This window comes from Periophthalmus magnuspinnatus, chromosome 18 (assembly GCF_009829125.3).
Source record: "Periophthalmus magnuspinnatus isolate fPerMag1 chromosome 18, fPerMag1.2.pri, whole genome shotgun sequence".
In the NCBI taxonomy this organism is placed as follows: domain Eukaryota; kingdom Metazoa; phylum Chordata; class Actinopteri; order Gobiiformes; family Gobiidae; genus Periophthalmus; species Periophthalmus magnuspinnatus.
The window spans coordinates 8,550,893-8,573,796 of NC_047143.1; the positions used below are offsets into that span (position 1 = coordinate 8,550,893).

Genomic DNA, 22,904 nt, shown 5'->3' on the forward strand with positions numbered 1-22,904 from the left:
TTTAGTTTTTTTTTGTTTTTTGTGTGTTGTTGTTTTTTTGTTTGTTTTTTATGTAGACTGGCAGATGCTGACTAGTGCTGTGCCTGAAGGCGGGCTGCGCGCTCGAGAGTGCGCCCCTTCCACATGCTGTGCGACACTACAGAGCCAGGACGCACGGCACACGAGGAGCGCACGGACACTCTGCCTCACAAACACACTGCGATATTCATCAAAGTCCCTTTTCTTAAGTCGTGAAATAAGACTCACTTTGTGTTGATTTTGTTTGTAGCATGTGACGGATTTTTTAAAAACTCAATTTACCTGGTTTTGTTGCAAGAGGACGCGGAATGGAGACGTTTACAATCCACGACATGCTGGTCAATTCTACCGATCTGAATAAGATTTTGTGTAATTTGGGAATTAAGAATATTTCAGATTGTGAGAGCGAGGAAGTCCCTTCACCCGAACCTAAAGGTAAAGAAGTTTTGTTCAATGCTCTTGGATATCATAATTCAGAGATTCGTTCCTTTGAGCCTGATTTGTTCCAAAAGAGAATTTTGCTTTGGGCATGTTTGCGCCAGCGCGCATTACGCATATGCCTGCTGCGGTGGTCTACTGTATGTCTAGTAGTAGGCTACTGATACAGACACCGCGTTGTTTTACAACTTATAAAAGAAGACGTCAACATTGTACCTAATAGAGTGGCGCAGAAACACGTAAAAATGTGTTTTATAGTGAAGGAGAAACATTGTGGCCATACCACATGCAGAGCTGAGACAATTCATGTTTGCATTTATGGTGTGAAGACCACTTCATCATAGCTATCACAACAGTAAGAACTATAGGGTACGGCATTCACATTCAAACATTTCTATATGCAGCTATAGACAACCAAACACATGGCAGCAAGATTCATTGATCTCTATTATTCATTTTCTTTCTTCAAAATAAATTGCTCTTGTTTTATTAAGAATGTAATAGTCTCCTGACATGAAATATTATCCAGGCCCCAACATATTATTCATTTACCAAAATGAATGGTTCAGATTCAAAGAATGGTGAAGAGTGGCTTCATAAACTGTTAGTAAGAACAATTATTATTGAGGCAGATGGTTTGTGTTTGTAGAATAAAAGTTAAAAAAAAAATAAAAATACCATAAAAGTCAACATTACTGGCACAAGTCGCTCTTCTTCCAGACGTTCCACTGTGAAAGTGTGTTTTACAGCAGGACCTATGCTATCTCCTGTAAATGAGTTTGTAATAAGACCACCATATGCCCGAACATGTATCTGTTATGTACTGAGAGATACTAAGCAGGTGTCAATTTTAAAACATCCTTAGACAACTTCAGTGGGCCAACTTTATAATGGCATGACGTTTGTAATAATGCTCTGAAAAACAGATGTTTCTTGTTTTGTTATTGTGATGCTCATACATTTATCCCATCCCTTTGCATTGAGCTGTTGTTTGTTTTGCCCAATGCAAGAGAGACCAAGCAAGACAACATTTTGTTAGTGCTATTTTATCTATTAAAAGGTAAATGTAACTTTTGTGGTGGAGGGTCTGCCACCTACTTTTCTTCATGGAGATGAATGTTCCACAGTATGTCACTAAACTCATCTATCTTCCATTCATTCGATTACAGGTGTTTTAATTTAAGCAGTTTTAATTAATGTGATCCACGGATCTAATCTGTAACTTGCCTGGTGGCATTAGCTACTTGTCTCCATAGAGATAGATGACTTTGCCTATTGTGGAACATTCTACACAAAGCAAAGGACATCTCCATGGAGACAAGCAGGGAGCAGAACCTCCTACAGAAAAATAGCATAGTGTACCTTTAAACAATATTCTGCAGAGTTTAACAATTTCCCTCTAGCTTATGTTGTCCACGAATCAACTTTGTCCCTATGTCTGCTGCTGACCCTGATTACTAATGTTCGCTATCCAGTCACTTGTAACCCATTGTACAACAACTGTTTGGCTTTCCTCCGTGACAAAACAATCAGTCATGTTGAAAAGTTTGTTTACTAAAATAGATGAGTGCCATTTTTAAAAATCATTAGAGTTTTAAACTTCACTCTGTGTATAGTGATATTTTTTAAAAGTGATGGGCGATAAGCCAAAACATTTATGTCACAATTTTCTTGGAGTCAGATCATTTCAATTTGATCTTCTTCTTTTGAGAGTTCACACTTTATAGCAGCTGATTAAATACATCTGTCACATTACTAAGGGTCATCAATGGGAAATGTGGTTGTAAAAAAGTGTATTTCAGCTGCATAAAAAAGCGTGATAATATGACAATTTTACAAAAATAACCTTCCATAACAGGAACACGATTTTTATCACTGTATGGTCTAGTCAAACATCGCTCCATGATCAAATCCATTATCAAGTTAAATGTGACAGAAAAAGATATCAGATAACCCAGTCTGATCTTTGGTATGTGTTTACATGCACAAAAGTCAAAGTACAATGAATTTTTTCAGTTTCAATCTTTAACATTTTGTCTTTGCATGATTTTTCTTATCAAAACCTGCATAAGTGTGAACACTCAGAAAGAAATCTGATTACTCATACCAGATGGAACAGTTTACATGACAATCACTCAAGTAAGAGTAAAAAGTATTTGGGGAAATTAGTACTGCCTAATCTTGTGTGTATGAGTACTGTGTGTTCATACAATATAACAACACACACACATATACACAGATACACAACCACAAACTATCTGTGTAGTAATCATTTCCAATGTCACCTGCTCCCTCCTCCTAAATAAACATCCCTGAATCATACAAGTGGAGTTTGCCTGTTCCTTCTGACCAAGGACAACTCAGTTGAAGACGGGTCAGTTATCAGTGCATGCCAGATGCACACAGTACCTTACAGTAACACTGTATGAAATATTACTTGAGTAGGAGTAAAAGTGTGCAGTCCAAAAACTACTCCAAGATGTATAATTGCTTTAAAAAGTTACTCAAGTAAATATGACTATGTACTACCCATCTTTGATGACCAATAATGTGATAACTCCAGAAATCTGTTAATGTCATATCCTATTTTTGCTATGAAACTCTTCTTTTCTCTCATTGTGGCAGACATCAACCAGACGGTGCGGATTGTGCTCTACAGCCTGATCTTCCTCTTGAGTGTGGTCGGCAATAGCATGATCATCGCCGTTCTGGTGAGGAATCGGCGCATGCGGACCGTCACCAACTTGTTCCTGCTGTCTCTGGCTGTGAGCGACCTGATGGTGTCCCTGGTCTGCATCCCCTTCACCCTCATCCCCAACCTCATGAGGGACTTCATCTTCGGCACCGGCATCTGCAAACTCGTCATGTACTTTATGGGTCAGTCACAGTGCTTTTGTCCCTTCATAGGGTAAATGGGTCTTTTAAAAAGGGGGCATTACAATTCTATGGGGTATTAATTGCAACATCACCATGTTTATTGTTTTGAAAATGCTATATTCGCTGAAAACATCTTATTAACATGTTTAATAAGTTTCACTTTCATTTTAATGCTCTGAGCTGAAGTCCCTTTGCTCTCTGCGCAGTCACACCCCCTTCAGAGCACTTTCATAATACAATCGTTGTACATTCCACTAATGAAACTACTGCACATTGCATCAGGTTTGTCAAGTTGTAATATATTGTTTTGTATCATGCTTTTGCTCATGGAATATTGCTGTGCCAGAGCATGAGTGACGTAGGCATGTGGGCTGAGCATTGGACATAATCGTACTGCTAACCACAAGGCTCGAGAAGATCGTTAAATTACTCATGCATGCATACCTCTTCAGGCATGCTTTAGATGAGGGAACAATGTTATAACATGATAGAAAGCTTGATTTTGCTTAATACCCCCTCTTTAAAATGGAAGCTTTTTTATTTTTAATGCTTTTGTAACAATTCTGATTTATCTCTATATTATTCATGACTTGCTTTTGGGCATCAAGGCATGACTTTTCTACAAAATGATGGTCTGAACAAAATGCTGATTTAGGACCACCAAGACAGAAGCAACAGAATGGAGGAAAAAGAGGAGGAAATATATATATATAGCACTTTTCAACCTTCAAGACATTTTACATCAAGGAACCACTCACCCTTTCATACATACATTTATACACTAGTGGACACAGACACTGGGGGTGCGGGGGATTAAGGACAACAACAGCATTCGTGGGAACTTTAACAAATAAGCTACTGTTACTATGTGACTATGATGTGGTTTTTACTATTACTACTACTACTACTTCTAATACTAATACTAGTACTAATATTACTACTATTACTAGTCTTGCTTGCTACTAACCCCCGAATTTAGAAGAAGTCTTGTCTATGATTTTCATGCATTTGTTGTCAGGTGGAATTGGAAAGGTTATGTATGATTCTGCACTATTACACAACAGAGAGCTTCCACAAGATCTAAGTTTCATTGAAATACCAAGGTTATGCACATTCCTCCCGTGGACCCACCACCTGCGGGAGGAGCCATGCGGGGCGGGTGCAGAGAGATCCGGGCGGCAGTCAAAGGCGGGGACCTCGACGACCGCTCTGAGGACATGGAATGTCACCTCGCTGGGGGGGAAGGAGCCTGAGCTTGTGCGGGAGGTTGAGCGTTACCGGCTAGATATAGTCGGCCTCACCTCCATGCACAGCTTGGGCTCTGGAACCCAACTTCTTGAGAGGGGTTGGACTCTCCATTTCTCTGGCGTTGCCCGCGGGGAGCGGCGGCGAGCTGGTGTGGGCTTGCTCATTGCCCCACAGCTCAGCCGCTGCGTGTTGGGGTTCACTCCGGTGAACGAGAGGGTCCCTGCGCCTTCAGGTCAGGGACAGGTCTCTCACTGTTGTGTCGGCCTACGGGCCAAGCAGCAGTGCAGAGTACCCGGCTTTCTTGGAGTCCCTGGGAGGGGTACTAGACAGTGCACCAACCGGGGACTCCGTTGTTCTCCTGGGGGACTTCAACGCCCATGTGGGTAACGACAGTGACACTTGGAGGGACGTGATTGGGAGGAACGGCCTCCCCGATCTGAACCCGAGCGGTGTTTTGTTATTGGACTTCTGTGCTAGTCACAGTTTGTCCATAACAAACACCATGTTCGAGCACAAGGGTGTCCATCGGTGCACGTGGCACCAGGACACTCTAGGTCGGAGATCGATGATCGACTTTGTTGTCGTGTCATCTGACCTCCGACCGCATGTCTTGGACACTCGGGTGAAGAGAGGGGCTGAGCTGTCAACTGATCACCACCTGGTGGTGAGTTGGAGCCGCTGGCGGAGGAGGAAGCCGGACAGACCTGGCAGGCCCAAGCGCATTGTGAGGGTCTGCTGGGAACGTCTGGCGAAGCCCTCTGTCGGGGGGGTCTTCAACTCCCACCTCCGGGAGAGCTTCTCCCTGATCCCGGGGGAGGTTGGAGACATGGACTCCGAGTGGGCCATGTTCTCCACCTCTATTGTCGATGCGGCTGCTCGTAGCTGTGGTCGTAAGGTCTGTGGTGCTTGTCGCGGCGGCAATCCCCGAACCCGGTGGTGGACACCGGAAGTAAGGGATGCCGTCAAGCTGAAGAAGGAGTCCTATCGAGCCTTGTTGCCTCGTGGGACTCCTGAGGCAGCTGATGAGTACCGGCGGGCCAAGCGTGCCGCGGCTCGGGCAGTCACAGAGGCAAAAACTTGGGGTTGGGAGGAGTTCGGGGAGGCCATGGAGGAGGACTATCGGACGGCCTCAAAGAGATTCTGGCAAACCGTCCGACGCCTCAGGAGGGGGAAGCAGTGCTTCACCAACACTGTTTACAGTGCGGGTGGAGAGCTGCTGACCTCGACTGGGGATGTTGTCGGGCGGTGGAGGGAATGCTTTGGGGATCTCCTCGGTCCCACTGTCGCGTCTTCCGGGGGGGAAGCAGGGGCTGGGGACCCAGAGGCGGACTCGTCCATCGCCCTGGCTGGAGTCGCTGAGGTGGTTGGCGGGTTCCTCGGTGGCAAGGCTCCGGGGGTGGACGAGATCCGTCCTGAGTGCCTCGGGTCTCTGAATGTTGTGGGGCTGTCTTGGCTGACACGTCTCTGCAACATCGCGTGGCGATCGGGGACAGTACCTGTGGAATGGCAGACCGGGGTGGTGGTCCCTCTGTATAAGAAGGGGGACCGGAGGGTGTGTTCCAATTACAAGGGAATCACACTCCTCAGCCTTCCCGGTAAGGTCTATTCCAGGGCACTGGAGAGGAGAATCCGACCGATAGTCGAACCTCGGATTCAGGAGGAGCAGTGTGGTTTTCGTCCTGGTCGTGGAACACTGGACCAGCTCTATACTCTCCATCGGGTCCTCGAGGGCTCATGGGAGTTTGCCCAACCAGTCCACATGTGTTTTGTGGATCTGGAGAAGGCATTCGACCGTGTCCCTCGTGGTGTCCTTTGGGGGGTGCTCTGGGAGTATGGGGTCCGGGGCTCTTTGCTAAGGGCTGTCCGGTCCCTGTATGACCGGAGCAGGAGCTCCGGTCATACAGGGACTCACATTTGTATGGGTTATGCACATAGACCACAGAAAAGGCCTTTCTTTATATTCTGAGGATCTATCATTAAAAGGCCTTGGGATGGATATGGTTTTATACATACACAAGTACAATACCTGTTGGCTTTCTGGTGTCTCCCTTATAGAGTGATTTCAAAAGCTTTATGGAAGGTAGAAAACATATCCAAAATCCAATGATAAATCCAGTTACTGAAGATGGAGTAAGTAATGTGAGTAATATTATTTTTGAATGACTCTCTAGATAGATTGAAAAGAGAGTTTGATTTGTTTCATGAGTACTTAACAGAGCCTTCAGAGTGAAGGGTCACTGCAATCATTTATGGGTCAATCAAATAGTCCCCTCATATCTTTTGGTAATCTCTGGACCCATTCATCTCAACTCAGATAGATAAGACTATTACGGACTAGTAATTGGTTTCTACTTTTTGTTTGAGGCATGATAATTGAAGCCATCATGGGCCAGGCCATTCAAAACATTCATTTCCTTTTCATTTTAGACTCTTCACTAGAATGTCAGGTTGGTCTAATAGATTTGACCTAGAAAAAAATGTCCCAGAACAAGAGCGCTAATGTTGACTTAATGAATTGTCGCTCACTTCACTGTAGTTGTCTATCTGTGATCCCAATTGTGATGCTCACGGCGGGTCACACTGACAAATTGTTTGAGGAAATATGGGTGCACGCCTCACCCAAAGAGCACATGAAGCAAGCAGAGTGGAAGCTAATACAAATGACTTGGAAAGAGTGGCACAGCAGGCTGTAATTAAAATGGTAAATTAAGGAGCACGTATGATTAGGAAAGGCTCTTACTGAAGATTAACACTGCACATTTACAAAGGATGACCACAATAATAGCCAAAACACTGTCCAAAGTTTGTTTATAGCGGTGCAGTCATTGTCACCGTGTCCCCCTGAAAAAACTACATTTCAAATGTCTCCAGTGTAAAGGTTGAAAGGATACAGGACACAATACCACTGAAATGACACTACAAACATGACTTGCCAGATGGTCTGTTAAACCAATTGTTTAGAAAGTAATTGTTGAGTTGAAGAGCCATGGCACTGGTGTTCTAACGCAGGAGAAGTTTATTTACCATCAGTACAAGGCCCAGCACCCGTAGACATAAACCCTCAAGACATTATGATATTATTGTCCATTCCAGTCTAGTAGAGTCAAGTCTGGCTATGCTTCTGTTGTAGGGAGTATTATACCTCTGATGATGCAGGCTAAGATTAGAGGGACTGTACTGGAAGAGAGAGCCCTTAGTACAAACAATTCTCTCCTCTGAAAATGTTACGTTTTCACCAAAAAAGGCAATTTTTTTATTTATTTAGGAAAACTCAAAATGTAACCTAAATCCAAGCTGGAAAAAAAAGAAAAAAAACCCTCAAAATTTCTAAAAACAAGTTAAAACCAACAATAGAAGCATACGCAGACCTTTACATTTAACATGGAGATAAAAGTAATATCAGAATGACTGTCACGCCATTGGTGCCTTTGTTTGGCACCGAGGGCCAAACAAAGGCACCAATGGCAGCAGCCAATTAGTTTCTCCCATAATGACGATGTAATACTTCATATTTGTTCTAAAACAGACAACATGCAATGGAAATATCTCAGTTCAATGACAACAAAAATATAGTAATAATAAAATAATAAAAATACATAATTTAATAATCAGTTTATTGCTTCTTTTTTTTTTTTTTTTTTGAAATATGGGCATTTCATTTCACTGATCAGCTCGGTGCCTCAGTGACGTATGATATGTAGTTGATTGTGGACAGTGAAATCCATGTGCCATGAAGATCTCTAAGGGCCATGGTAGACTGCCCTGCACTGAACTCTGACCCTGAGGTGTATCCACCATTATTCTCAATAGACCCATGATTATTCTGCCCACACACCACGAGTTCCCTACAGTGTCCATTTTTGTCTCCTTTGGTCCTTCACAATCTTCAAAAACTATGACTCGTACCTCATTCATGAACCTTAATATTTCTAAACCCAAATCAATCATCAAACATTTCAACAGAATGGCTTCCTGTTGTTTCCCCAAATTAAATAATAACTCAACTCAACGCAACCGAATCACCCCACTCCAGAGGGCAATTCATAAACACCTTGGGGATAAATAAGTTAATCAAATTGAAGTTTTAACTTATAAATATGATAGCTAATTGATACAAAAATGACTAAATATTAAACAGTGAGTGAGTTAAAAAATAACAGTGTAAATGAACATGTTAAATGCATCAGTCCAGTTTATTACCAGAGACCTATCCTAAAAAATATTTGAAACTAGCCCAAACTTACACAGCAAAAATGTATGTTTACTTTTAATGCAATCAATTATGTGTTATTGCTTATATATTTCAAAATTATAAAATGATCTAGATCTAATTTTGGAGAAAACAATGACCTAATTTCTCTCTGTCAATCACCTCATTCACTAGGGACACTTCTTCTTCCGTGGCCCAGCTGTGGAAGGAATGTTCTGCTGCAATTCAAAGAACCACTCAAACATTAATATGATCACTCTTCTCTGATAAGACCATTTGTAATATGTAAATGATGTGCAGTAGTCTAAAAATATCACGTCAGTAGCCAACTCATATCAATTGTCAAATAATTTAGTCTATATACATTATTTAGTGTCCTTGTCTACCCAAAAGCATACAGGTGTTAAAGATGCCTCTGGGCATCTGGAGTGGCCCGCTAACGTCTTTTTTAGCTGGATTGCGTATGTGAGTGTTTAGTCTCGCTGTAAAAACAATAAAGACACACAATCCAGCCATGGCCATATTATTAGTATCAGGCTGTGTCTTTTTTCTCAACCTGGTCAGAATAATGGATTAGAACATGTTACACACTGAATATTATGGTCATGCATGTATTCTCTTTCAAAGGGTATGGTCCTGGTCATGTATTGTTGAGGCCCCAGTCTATTTACACACGTCTCTCCTGAGGAACAGCTGGGTTCTGTTTGAGACTTTAGCTAACTCTTTCCCTGTGTTTAATAATCTAATTTTAATTTTAATTATTTTTTAAACTAAACCTTCATTCACAAAACCTGTCTTAGACTATACACAAATGAAACCTGTCTGGGACTATATGCATTTGGGTCATAATTGTGACTTCATGTGACTCTTGTTTAATTAAATACTCCCTGTTATTTTGGTGCATTTTATGACCTCATTTTAAAATACGTTCATATTTACCAGCAGACAGCAGCCCCAAGCATTCAGCTCACAATAATGTGTAATGTTTTATATTAGATTTATATGGTAAAGTAACACATTCCTGTGGGCTTAATACTAAAGAAATGTAAACAAATATATTATGTAAACTTGATTTAATTTTCTTTCTTACTTATGTGGACAACCTTTGGGGCCCCCTGGGGGTTCCCGGACCACTGAGCTACACAGTCAGACCAATCAACAAATCCAGTCTGTATGGGACAATTTTAACAATCATTGTGTGTCCCAGGGTGCGGTAAAAGCCGAAGGATCTCCAAAAGTCAGTGAATGTCCATTATGTAAATCCTGCGTAAAGTTGCTGTCAAAGGTGTTATCATGTGATCCAACATCATCCATTGAAAAAATCATCCATCACAGTTTCTCCAAGTAAAGGTTCAAAAGTGTCTTCTCCTCAGTATAGTGTGGTCCAGAAAACATCATCAAAACCAATGTGCTTTAACTGTGCTACACTTGTAAACTGTGATCTGAAAGTGAAAGTATTTAAGTGATTTGATATTGTGGCATCTAAGTATTTTCTCATGTGGTGTTTTGTGTGAGAACTACAGCAAAACCCATCATCTTCCGTAAGCACAACATTCACTTTCACTGTTACGTGGATGACACCCAGCTCTACCTTTCCTCCAGGCCCTCGTCATCTCTCCCACCATCCTCACTTATCCTCTGCCTACAGGAAATCAACACATGGTTCTCCACTAACTTCCTCATGGTAAACAGTTCCAAAACAGAAGTCCTCCTATTAGGCACCCCATCCACATTCTCCAAATCTAACAGCTTCTCAATCAACATCAACAGTACACTTTCCTTTCATTCACACATCAATAATATCACCCGGTCTGCATATTTCCACTTACTCAATATCTCTCCTCTTCACCCCTCCCTCACTCCTCACACCACTGCCATTCTAGTCCACAGCCTTGTAACTTCCTGCATTGATTACTGTAACTCTCTTCTCTTTGGTCTCCCCAATAAATCCCTCCAGAAACTGCAACTCCTTCAGAACTCTGCAGCCCGGGTCATAACACGGACCCCCACTATCCACCACATCACCCCCATCCTACAACAACTCCACTGGCTCCCCATAAAACAGAGCATTAACTTCAAAATACTAATTACCACCTTCAAAGCAATACACAACCTAGCCCCTTCATACATATCTGACCTCCTCCACATTGCTGCTCCTGCCCGCACTCTCCGCTCCTCCTGCTCTCTCCAGCTCACTGTACCCTCTGCCCGACTTGTGACCATGGGGAACAGGGCTTTCAGTCGCTGTGCCCCCCAGCTTTGGAACTCTCTCCCTCCTGATCTCCGCAACTTAGACTCTCTTCCACTCTTCAAATCCAGACTCAAAACTCACCTGTTCAGACTGTCCTATCTCTTGTAATCAAGCACACATCTCTTATCAATCAGTTTTTTGTCATGTTTTATTGTATTTGTATGTTTTTATCTAATTTTTATCTTGTTCAGTGTCCTTGGGTGTTTTGAAAGGCGCTTATAAATAAAATGCATTATTATTATTATTATGAAAACCTATGTAACTACCAAATGAGTCACGATTTCAATAAATAGTTTGGTAATTTAATTTGAATATGGCTTTAATGTTATTCATTGTAATAGGTTAAGATGTATTTTAGATACTTCACCATCTCTCAATATTTATAAACTGAATTGAGTCAATGTATCACTTTTAGCAAGTCTATAACAACAGAAAACTATTTATTTTTTCAAAAAATATATGTTTTTTAACATAACTCTGCAAAGCTTTAAAGAACACATATTATGCATATGCTTATTATATCATGTCATTCACGCTGGTTTCAATACACCTCTGTAAAAAGTCCTTTGCCCTTGAGCCTCCCCAAACACTCATTTGAAAAGTCCTGTGACTGTGATGTCACAGATAGAACCCCTGTGTAGTCCATAAATCATTGCCAGACTTGTTTTAAGAATTTCTGTGGTGAAATCACAGTAAATCAAATTCATTACTCCTGTTACATTAATATGTCCAGACATGTTTGTCATTTTGTTGTCACTGCTGTGGTAATTCCCTCTGTAGTAGATGGCAAGCAGCAGTATCTGAAAAGAATGAGGACAAACAAAGTTGAATATAATAATGAGCAAAAAATGTCCAAATGTGCTGCACATTCATTTTCTGTACGTAACGATACAAATGTGAGTCCCACGACACGGAAGAGAACAATGTACTAAAACTAATGTTGGTGCCAATTACTGACCTGCACAGCAGAGAATGATCTGCTTTTTAAAAAGTGTTTTAAAATTTGCTTTAAAATCAGAGAAATTATCAAAAATATTTTATATTATTTACCCTCACTTATGCTATATATTATTATTTATAGCATAAGTGAGGGTTAATCTTCTTTAATGCCATTATATCTATAAAATGCATAACTTCTAAGCAACCAATTTCCAGTGAGTCTACGGTTTACTATTCTGTGTACACAACCTACCCAGCCCCTTCCTCACACATTGTTACTCTGTGTAAGTTGTCTCGCTCCCGGAGACCTGCAACAGCACTTTTGTGTTTTAGTGAGAGTATTTTGACTATCTTCAGTATTATATGTAAAATTATTATTTCTGCCACAAGATGTTTGGCTGTGGCTGGTGTTCCATGTGAGAATGAGAGGATATACATTGCAAAAATTATGTTATGTATAGAATATTGTACTCATGACTGAGTTACAGTGGAAGAATACTTTGAAAGTGTATTTACTTACAGAATACAGAATACCTGAATTTTAAAAAAAGTGCTCCAGTGACCACGGACACCACTGATGCCTTCACCTTCCAGGCCTTCTCCAGCTCTTCTTTGAGCCCCTGTTATTTCACTAGTTTCTCATTTTCCTGACTTTTCCATCACTTGGTACTGCAATGTCCACTACAACAGCTTTGCTCTGTTGTTTATCCACCACCACCACAATGTCCGGTTGGTTCACCATCACCATTCTGTCAGTCTGTGTCTGGAAGTCCCATAAAGTCTTGGTGCAATCATTCTCCACTACCTTTGTAGATGATTCCCACCTTGACCTTGGGGTCTCCAGTCCGTACTCTACACAGATGTTTCTGTACACTATACCCACCATTTGGTTATGCTGCTTCATGTATACTTTCCTGGCCAGCATCTTACACCCTGCAGTTATGTGCTGGATTTTCTCAGGGGCTTCTTTGCACAGCCTGCACCTTGGGTCTTGTCTGGTGTGGTAGATCTGGGCCTCTATCGCTCTGGTGCTCAAGGCCTGCTTCTGTGCAGCCAGGATGAGAGCGTCTGTGGTGTCCTTCAGACCAGCTCTCTCAAGAAATTGGTAGGATTTCTTGATATCAGCCACTTCTGTTATGGTGATGGTACATCCCATGTAGGGGCTTGTCCTCCCATGATGATTCCTCCAGCACCTCTTCTTCTGCATTCCGCTGTCTGAGACATTTGCTGTGCACATCATCTGTTGGGGCCTTGTCCTTGATGTACTTATGGATCTTGGATGTTTCATCGTGGATAGTGGCTCTCACACTCACTAGTCTTCAGCCTCCTTCCTTATGGCTCGGGAGCTTTCATGGCTTAATGTCTGTGGTCTGTATCTCCTCCTTTGGCCAACTTATGATTCCTGCTGGGTATCTGACTACTGGCAGAGCGTAGCTGTTTATTGCCTGGGTCTTGTTCTCACCATTGAGCTGGCTCCTTAGGACATGATCGTTGGAGGTATTTGGCGATGGCTGCTTTCTTTGTTTCCTCTTCAAGGTTGCCATTTGCTTTTGAGATACCAAGGTTCTTGTAACTGTCCTCAATGTCTGCTATTGTTCCCTCTGGGAGTGAGACCCCTTCTGTGTGGACTACCTTCCCTCTCTGGTTGTCACCATCTGGCTACACTTCTCAAGCCCAAATGACATTCCAATGTCTGTGCTGTAGATCCTGGTGATGTGGATCAGTGAGTCGATGTCTCGCTCATTCTTAGCGTACAGCTTGATGTCATCCATGTAGAAGAGGTAACTGATGGTGGCCCCATTCCTGAGTCGGTATCCATAGCGAGTGTTGTTGATTATTTGGCTGAGGGGGTTCAGCTACCATGTTGTGGAGATACAGGTTATTGGTCGATAGTTGGATGGGACTGTACCCTTTGGATTGTACGGCCTTCGGTTAGCCAGGGTGAGTCCCATCCCTTAGCAGATGGTTCATTTGTGCTGCCAGGCGCTCATGGAGAGCAGTGATTTTCTTTAGCCAGTAGGCATGGCTCATGTCAGGGCCTGGTGTGGTCCAGTTTTTCATACCTGAGACTCTTTCCTGGATGTCTGCCACTGTCATGGTGACTGGACTCTGTTCAAGGAGGTGGCTACGGTCTTCTCTCAGAGCCACCAGCCACTGTACATTCCTGCTATGTGATGACTCTTTCTCCCACATCTTTCCATTACCTTTCAGTAGTTCATATATATATATATATATATATATATATATATATATATATATATATATATATATATATATATATATATATATATGAAGCTGTTGAAGCTGTTTGTAGACTTTTTTGTTTGTGACGCCCACTATAAAATAAATTGCAGTAGCCTGAGACTTCAAAAGAAGAGGGATGAGGCTGGAGTTCTAACGCAGAAGTTTATATACTATCAGCACAGGATCCAACACCTGGAGACAGGAACCGTTAAGACATTGTGATAGTGTTCCATTCCAGTCTAGTGCAGTCCATTCTGGCTATGCTTCTTTTGTAGGAAGTATTATACCTCTGATGACGCAGGCTAAGCTAACTGGGACTGAGCTGGCAGTACTTAACAGCAATGTGGTAAATAAACCACCGCAAGCCATTTAATGCATCTACTGTGCACAGAAGAAAACAGGAAAAGAAACTACTTCAAATCTTTCATTATTTGAACAGTTCATCTCTCAGGCTTTGAGCAGTGGCTCTGCAACACAAGTGTCACTAAAGAAAAGATTTGTCTTTCTATCTATCACCAGGTCTATAACGTGGGCTACATCATTTTCACCTAGACATGATCCATGGAATTAACCAAAGGAGGACAAACAAGTGAATAAAAAGAACTCTAAGTGAAGCAAACCCACTGGTGTAAAGTATAAATAAAACCAAAGGCACACGTTGGCTCTTATTCATCCAGAAGCTAATGAGCAGTAGGATTCACGTCAAGAAGACTCACTGCTAGTATAATATTTATTCATATCTTAAACAAATCAAAAAATATGTTCTAATGAGTCTTGAGCAGTTTTTTTTATCGCCCACCGAGATATTCATGACATAAACTACATACACAGGTTTAATAACCAAATTTCAGCAGTTACTTATTATTTTCAGATAATGTGATTAGCAGCATAAGACATTACATCTTCTTTTCCTTTCTGTGGACAGTAATTAGTACGTATGACTTGCAGAGCCTGTGGTTTAGGATAGCGACTCATCTGTGCTGATCAGATTAGTGCATTTTCTGCATTACATCACATTTTATAACCTCCGAATATTTGTTTGGAGCTATGCAATATGTTACAATTAATACAGATGCTGTTTCATCCTAAATATTTCTTTTAAATCTAGTTACAAGTTTAATTTTTCTCTGGGGCGGGATGAGATGAGGAAGTTGTCATGGTGCTTATTGGCTCATTCGTTTTGGCGTTTGCGTGTTTATGCGATGTTCCTCGCTAGTTGATAGAATTGAAAAGTATTTATAGACCATGATGTTGTTGTTAGAAAGAGTGTGGTGGAGGCAGATGACGTTTAAGGTGAGCACAGGAGCGTCTGCAGCATTAGGAGCATTACAGTGAGCACAGGGGACATGCACACAGGGACACATGAGGAAGGAAATATTGGTTTGCAATGATGAACACAACAATTGTAGTAAATGGCACAGAAAATGAACCAAAAACACAAAATCATAATTATCTGAATAACTTGTGTTAGATTGTATTGCAAAAAAATGTATTTACACTCACTATTCGAGGCTTCAAATGTAGTGACTGATTTTGATACAGATTTGTGCAGAATTTTGTTCAACAGAAATAACTGAATCTTTTTTTTTTTCAGTAGCTGTTTTTATTTGTATATTTTTGTTTGTTCAAACAACCAAAAATACTTTTACTTTTCAGCCCTGTTAAAATATGTAGTGGAATAGAAAGTACAGATACATGCTCTCAAATGTGGTGAAGTAAACTGTCCACTTTAAAATCTACTTAAGTAAAGTACAGATACCTAAAATTTATAATGTAATGTATGTCATTTTGTTATGATAGGAATGGGTTAAATTTTTTCTTTTTCCCACTCATTTTCAAGAAATAGGCTTTTCCGTTGTACAGTTTGTGATTATGTAAATGATGTTAACTTTTTTTGGCACAATAATAATAATACTAATGATAATAATAATAATAATAATAATAATAATGTTTTTGTTTATTTTATACATATACAGGTTAAGCTATTTATTCAGTACATAGTGGTTTCTTGAGTCCCTTTCCTAGTCCTTATGTGCTGCTTATTTCAGTCTCATAATAAGGCAAAACCTACATACTATATAAATATTATAGATGTTCATTCCTCTGCACTGGCAATAATATAAATGACCAGGTGCATATAGGACAAAGAAAGCTCCAAAAGCCCCTGACAGTGTTGCTAACGTATTTGTGTCTCACCTCATTTCACAGGTGTGTCTGTTAGCGTGTCCACATTCAACCTAGTGGCCATTTCTCTGGAGCGTTATAGTGCCATTTGCAACCCTCTCACCTCTCGGACGTGGCAGACCAAATCCCACGCGGCGAAGGTAATTACGGCAACTTGGGTGGCGTCCTTCATCTTGATGTTGCCGTACCCCATCTCCAGCACGCTCAAGCCCTTCACGCGCCTCAACAACAGCACCGGGCACATGTGTCGCCTGGTCTGGCCCAATGATATCACCCAGCAGTCATGGTGAGGGGACCTTTATGGAAGCGTTTGATCATTTTTGTGAGTCTGGAGAAGGCATTCAACCCTGGAGTACAAACAGTCTTTAGAGAGCCTGTATTACTCTATTTTCTGACCTGTGTTATAATGTTGGCTCTTCATCAAAAACAATTGGAGTAGTGTCTGTGTAATCCCTCATTCGTCCAGGTCTGATCCATAGTAAAAGTCAATAGAAAAATCTGTCAACTGGACAAAAAAGTTGTAGGAGTGAAGATGTTTCGCTGCTCATCCACTGCAGCACAAACTTGGAGTTATCCTTACTCTACAAGACAGAGCTCAAGTGGTGCCCACAAACACAGAGGGAACAGTGAAGGAGGGACAACACATGGAGAAAGCCCTTTCGGCCTGTGGATATCCAAAATGGTCCCTCATTAGATTTAAGAGAGCTAAAAAACAGGGCAACAGGGAATCTGAACCTGGAAGGAAAGGCCTAACTATTCCTTACACAGCTGATGTGTCTGAAAAACTTCAGAGAATTTTCAGATAGTTTGAGATTCCGGTCTATTTCAAACTTACAAACACTTGAAGACAGAAACTGGTTCATCCAAAGAATAAAACCCAGAGCCATAAACAAAGTAATGTGGTCTACTCCATTCAGTGTAGTGAAGAGTGCAATGAGTGGTACATTGGAGAAACTGAACAGCTACTCCATAAGAGAATGTATCAACACTGTCGAGAGAACTCCTCTGGACCCCAGTCTGCCGTACATCTCCATCTCAAAGCCACTAACCACTCCTTTGAAGATAGTGAGATACAGAGCTTAGAGGGGAGTTAAATGAAGCTATTTTTGTTAGAGAAGACAATCCTTCCTTGAACAGGAATGGGAGCCTAAGACATCACCTATTCCCAATATATTACGTATTATTGTTATATAACTCCATCCTCAGACCCAAAGCAAACAAAGGAAACAAAGACAACAATAGAGCGAGCCAATAGGACCATTAAAAGTTGAATGGGGGCCATTAAGGCTGAGATTGTTAATGATAGCTGTTTAGTTTCAGTGTAACTAGCTCCTTCCTTCAGATAGATATAAGGCAATGTTCACCAGCAATCTGACCAGAACTTAAGAATGGATGAGCAGCAAAACGTCTTCACTCCTACAACATTTTGTCCAGTTGACAGATTTAATTTTGGCTTTTACTAAAGAAAACAAAGGGAACTATACAGTTAGCCAGGATGCCAATAGGTGTGTAAGCACCCATTAAGAGTTGTATGAATATGCTAATTATGACTGAAGCACAGTGCACATTTAGTGTAGCTCAATAGACCTAGCTTACATACAGAAACTGTAACCAATAGTAGTTTCCACTTTCAGTGTAGTTAGCTCATCCCTTCAGATAGATATAAGGTCTGGTAATCTGACCAGAACTGAAGAAGCGGCTTGGATGAGCAGCAAAACGTCTTCACTCCTACATCTTTTTTGTCCAGTTGACAGATTTATCTTTTGGCTTTTACTATACTTGGAATAGTGTTTTGCTTTATTCACATGTTTGTCACAGGAGGAGTTCTTCTCTCAAACGTAAAACACTGTTTTGTGATGTCATGTGGTAATACAGGAAGTGCTCCACATTCACGTTCATTGCCCGCATTAGATCATACTTGTTCCCAGCGCATGTTAGGGTGCATTCACAATCGTGCATTCACCACATCAAAATTATGGCTAAACCTGGACTAAAATCTAAATTGATACTCAAAAACTTATTTCATTGTTTATATTTTACTTTTATTATTAAACACTATATCGCTAAAACACTTTTCTATTTTGTGAATTTAGCTCTGTGACAATAGTAATATTTTCTTCTGATTTCTGAAAACTGGGTCCAAACCAGAAACCATAAACACCTCTTCTATTCTTTATTTGTATGGACAGAATTTCTAGTCGCTTTCAGTAGGGGTTTGAGAATCTTGAGGATCTTGTCTTGACCAATAAATGTACATTTTATTACGTGGGAAAGAAAATACATGAATTGTGGTTCTGACTTGTCCATTTTCTGACTGTGCCCCCTGTAGGTATTTGTCCCTGCTGCTCATCCTCTTCCTCTTCCCAGGCATAGTTATGATGACTGCGTACGGCCTCATCTCTGTGGAGCTCTACAGAGGAATCAAATTCGAGCTGTCGAGCAGAAAGGCCAGTCGGGGTATGAAAATGAAACGCACTCATAACAAAAACACTACAGTCTCTGAGTGCATGACCTACATATTGTTTCTTGTGGACAAAATAGGATAAAGCATCTACTTACAGGAACCTATAGTAAAACATTGATGAAAACAGCGTGGGTAGAGATTTGATACTTCAGTTTATTGTTTCCAAAGAAAATCTCTGAACTAGTAGTATAGTGTTATTCTTAAGGCTACATTATAGTGTTGTATATAGTGTAGGTCTTTTAAGACGTGAGGTCAACTTCAGACCACACCAGGGCCTGAAGCTTGGTAAGAGATGCCAGGAGTGAGGTCAACGCAGACAGACATGAGTCACAGCTTCTTATGGCATGCATACAATATTATATAGATTAAACAGTGGGGTATTAAGTGTTAATTCATAACACATTTAAATCACCATGTTACCTTTTATTGTTCTGAAAATCCTAAATTATAATATTATACGTTCATTTTGCTCCCTCCTGCTACCCATGCAAGAAGTGTGATAGCACTTCAGAGTGCTAACGCAACACAATCAGCGTGTATCTGCTAATGAAACTACTGCACACTGCATCAAGTTTGTAAACTTGTAATGTAACATTTTGTATCCTGGTTTTGTACATTCATGAAAAATGGTTTGAATAGTTCAGGCAGAGATCACAAGATTACTCAAACATGCATGGATGACATACAAAGCGACTTCAGGCATGTTTTAGATGAGGAAACATTATGCTGTATTGAATCCAAAAAAAATGTACAGGTAACAGTTGTGTAAGACCAACAAAACATAATTTGCATCTGACTGGTTCATTTTCCTGGGGGGAATTCCAAAAACTGCCTAAGCTGTTACACATCAAACTGACAACTACAGCCTCAGAACTAAAAAGCTCATTCTAAAAGCTGACCTGAACAACGACCATTCATTTTCTACCAACACTCTCACACAGAGGAATGAAAGAGTGAATCAGATCAACCACTATTTTAGCTGAACTGGGCAACATAACCCATTTGTTCATATACAGACTTTTCTTTATGTATGACAATGACAAAGGTATGCCCAAGGAAATCAAAACGTTTAATTTTTCCCCTCTCATCTACAGACCGCCAATCCAGCAGTGGCAGCATCAAACCAGGCGACAGCGACGGCTGCTACCTGCAACCCCCCAACAAGAAGAAGAGTTCCACACACTTCTCCAGCTCCAAGTCTGTGGTTGGCCGAGTGTGCAGCACCAGCCCCACAGCCAACCTCATGGCGAAGAAACGCGTCATCCGAATGCTCTTGGTCATTGTGTTCCTGTTCTTCGTCTGCTGGACCCCCGTGTTTGTCGTCAACGCCTGGCAAGCTTTCGACCGCCGCTCGGCCTACCAGCTGACGGGTGCCCCCATCTCCTTCATCCACCTTCTGTCCTACACCTCAGCCTGCGTCAACCCCATTATCTATTGCTTCATGAACAAGAGGTTTCGCCAAGGCATGCTCTCCACCTTTAGCTGCTGCACGAAGAAACAAGGGGGCGGGTCTCTTGGGAGGTCTGCCGGGACAGTTAAAGGAGAGGGGACAATTCGGGCAAAAGCAGAGCAAAATGGTCACACGCAACCAAGTGGGGCCAGCACAAAGTTTACATACACCGGGGTTCGAACGTCGACCTGGAATGAGATGACTTAAAGCATTTTATTCATGCAACAAATGACATTTAAGTGAGGGCGTTACGCATAAGATTGTATACGCCTTGTGAAGGACAGGCATCTCAAGACAGAAAAAATGAAAAGTTGTGTAAAAGTGTCTAGAAACTGTGGTGTTTACTTAAAGGGATTACAGAAACAGGATGTTGTTCATGTAAGCAGCTACAAAATGAATGTCGTCTCAGTGGGTCCAAAACTCAAGTTTAGCATTGTCAGCAGTTTAGAACTTCAGATAGCAAAACCAGTAAGACCATTTTTTTCTTTTCTTCTTTTTAGTAATGTTCGGAAAATATGAAAATTTGAATTTTGTTTTATTGGCATAATTTATAGTAATTGGCCAGTATGAGAGCACTTATATACAGATTTATTTTTTTATTTTAATGTTGATTCTCTTGGTATTACTACTATTACTTGTTCACAATCCCATTATTTGGTCCATGAGATTTTTACTTAATAGTTTTATCCAGTACAGGATGCATTCATGTTTTAGAATTTGATGTCATAATCTCAGATGGAGCGCAAGGGTCTACATAACTTTTAAAAGACATATCCAAACTTACGTATGATCCCGAAAATTTTAATCTTTATCTATCTATTATCTATAATTATCTGATTGAGGCTGATTCCGCAAACTTACCATATTAATCTTGAGGTTGAACAGTTGCACCACTTCTGCCCTGTCCTCCTGCTCCATTTTAAACTATTCAGATTCTATCATCCGTTGTAATGTCGAATGACCCCCTTCTGGCTAAAACTTTTTATGTTAAAGCATAAATGTCTTTGGAAAATGTTTCTTATTATGTTGATTACACAAAGTTTCAATATAATCCTGGATAGAAGATGAGTTTTGAGCATGGAGTGGCCCAGTGTCAGATGTTATACAGTAAGTCTCAAGTCATGTTTCCTGAAGGCATTTGGTCATCCCATTACTCACTTCAAAACAAGTGCATCTGGAGTTCAGCGGTTGCCCTTGACCTTATGTGTTGTGTTTGTGTTACGGGAAATTGAAGTAGCCTTATCTTGTGGGACTCAAAACACCTGTGCGCTCTACTTGAGCAAATTCTCGGCATTACTATCTGATTTCCACCTACTGGAGTTTAAAAATTGCAGCATAAATGTAGCAACCATGTTTTGTTTTTTTATTTTCTTACTCGCTGAAAGTCGTTCTATTTTAATGTGTTCAGTGGATTCTTCTATAAAGTTTGTGCATGTGCCTATTGCTATGTATTAAACCTGCAGGCAATGTGGGATAGAAGTGACATGACGGCAAACGATAAACTCATGTCATCTCGTCTTGAATGTAAAACAATAGTAGCCATTTTAATGCTTTTTGTAAACGTCTTAATGGATTTGTGTTCATGGTACAGGTATATAGCCTTAACAAGTGAATATATTTAAAAATTCCTTGGATCTAGTGTGTGCCTATGTGAACTTTTAAAGGGATAGCACATTATTATTTTATATTTGTAAAATATATGTCAGGTTTTTTTTTCATTGGAAAGGAAAGGGGGAAAAAAATAACACCCAAGGCATTGATTCTGGTATATTGTATAGACTAGAACCTGGATGGCTAGTTGAAGGGTAAAGGGCATTAAACCTATCTATCACATCTTTATTCAATGATGTGTTTTTATTGTTCAAAAAATCTTTAAAAACTCAAACTGAGTGGAATCATCTCTCCACAGATGTGCCCTTGAACGTTCTGCAGTATGGCATTGTGGCTTTAATTCCTTCTTGATTACCTTGGGATAAGAATTTAACATTTTCCAACTTAAAAATAATGTCTGAAAAATGCTTTGTTCCCAGTGAAGTATTGGAGGTCCTTCTGCTGTCGGCAATGGGAATGAACAATGAGAAAATAAACAAAATAAGTTCATAGGCCTTGTGAATGCCAAGCTAATAGAATTACACGTTCACTGTGAACATAATTTGACTGTAGAACAAGTCCGGTGATGGTTTATAGGCTTAATAACTGATTTTTACCTGTGATGCTACAATCCAAGCAAAATGCAAGGAGAGCATTTTTGACAGCTCAGAAAAGTTCACTCTGGATTAGTGGTTTAATGAAGCATGAATTAAGCAGAATACAACTCCAGGTATACACAGGGGACAACAATAAAACATGGTTAAAAGCTCAAAAAAGTGTATATATATTGCATATGTGTAAACTCAAGAGCTTAAAAGCGGGTGGCAGACTACACCTGAAAATTTACATTGTGCACCTTTTGTGGCAGATTAGCGTTAGCATTAGATTAAGTGTTCAGAAAAAGATTTTTGGCATCATGGTATAACCTTATCAGTGACTTGTGAAAGACTGACCTATCCCTTTAAAATACTCAACTGAACCTGGAATTCCG

The 22,904-nt window shown here is 40.7% G+C and overlaps 1 protein-coding gene across 1 annotated transcript; it reads left to right on the top strand.

The window, feature by feature from the left end:
* The first annotated feature begins 151 nt into the window (after positions 1-151).
* On the top strand, positions 152-22,892 carry cckar (cholecystokinin A receptor). The gene is made up of 5 exons (XM_033983663.2): positions 152-453; positions 3,082-3,333; positions 16,434-16,695; positions 18,739-18,866; positions 19,968-22,892. The coding sequence occupies exons 1-5, from the start codon at positions 327-329 to the stop codon at positions 20,528-20,530; spliced, it is 1,332 nt and encodes a 443-aa protein (XP_033839554.1). The 5' UTR covers positions 152-326; the 3' UTR covers positions 20,531-22,892.
* Positions 22,893-22,904: the final 12 nt, after the last annotated feature.

Excerpts from the sequence above, each read along its gene's own strand:
- cckar (XM_033983663.2), top strand. The coding sequence starts at position 327 with ATGGAGACGTTTACAATCCACGACATGCTGGTCAATTCTACCGATCTG. Across the intron at positions 3,334-16,433 it reads ACTCGTCATGTACTTTATGG|GTGTGTCTGTTAGCGTGTCC; the intron begins GTCAGTCACAGT and ends CTCATTTCACAG. Across the intron at positions 18,867-19,967 it reads GAGCAGAAAGGCCAGTCGGG|ACCGCCAATCCAGCAGTGGC; the intron begins GTATGAAAATGA and ends TCTCATCTACAG.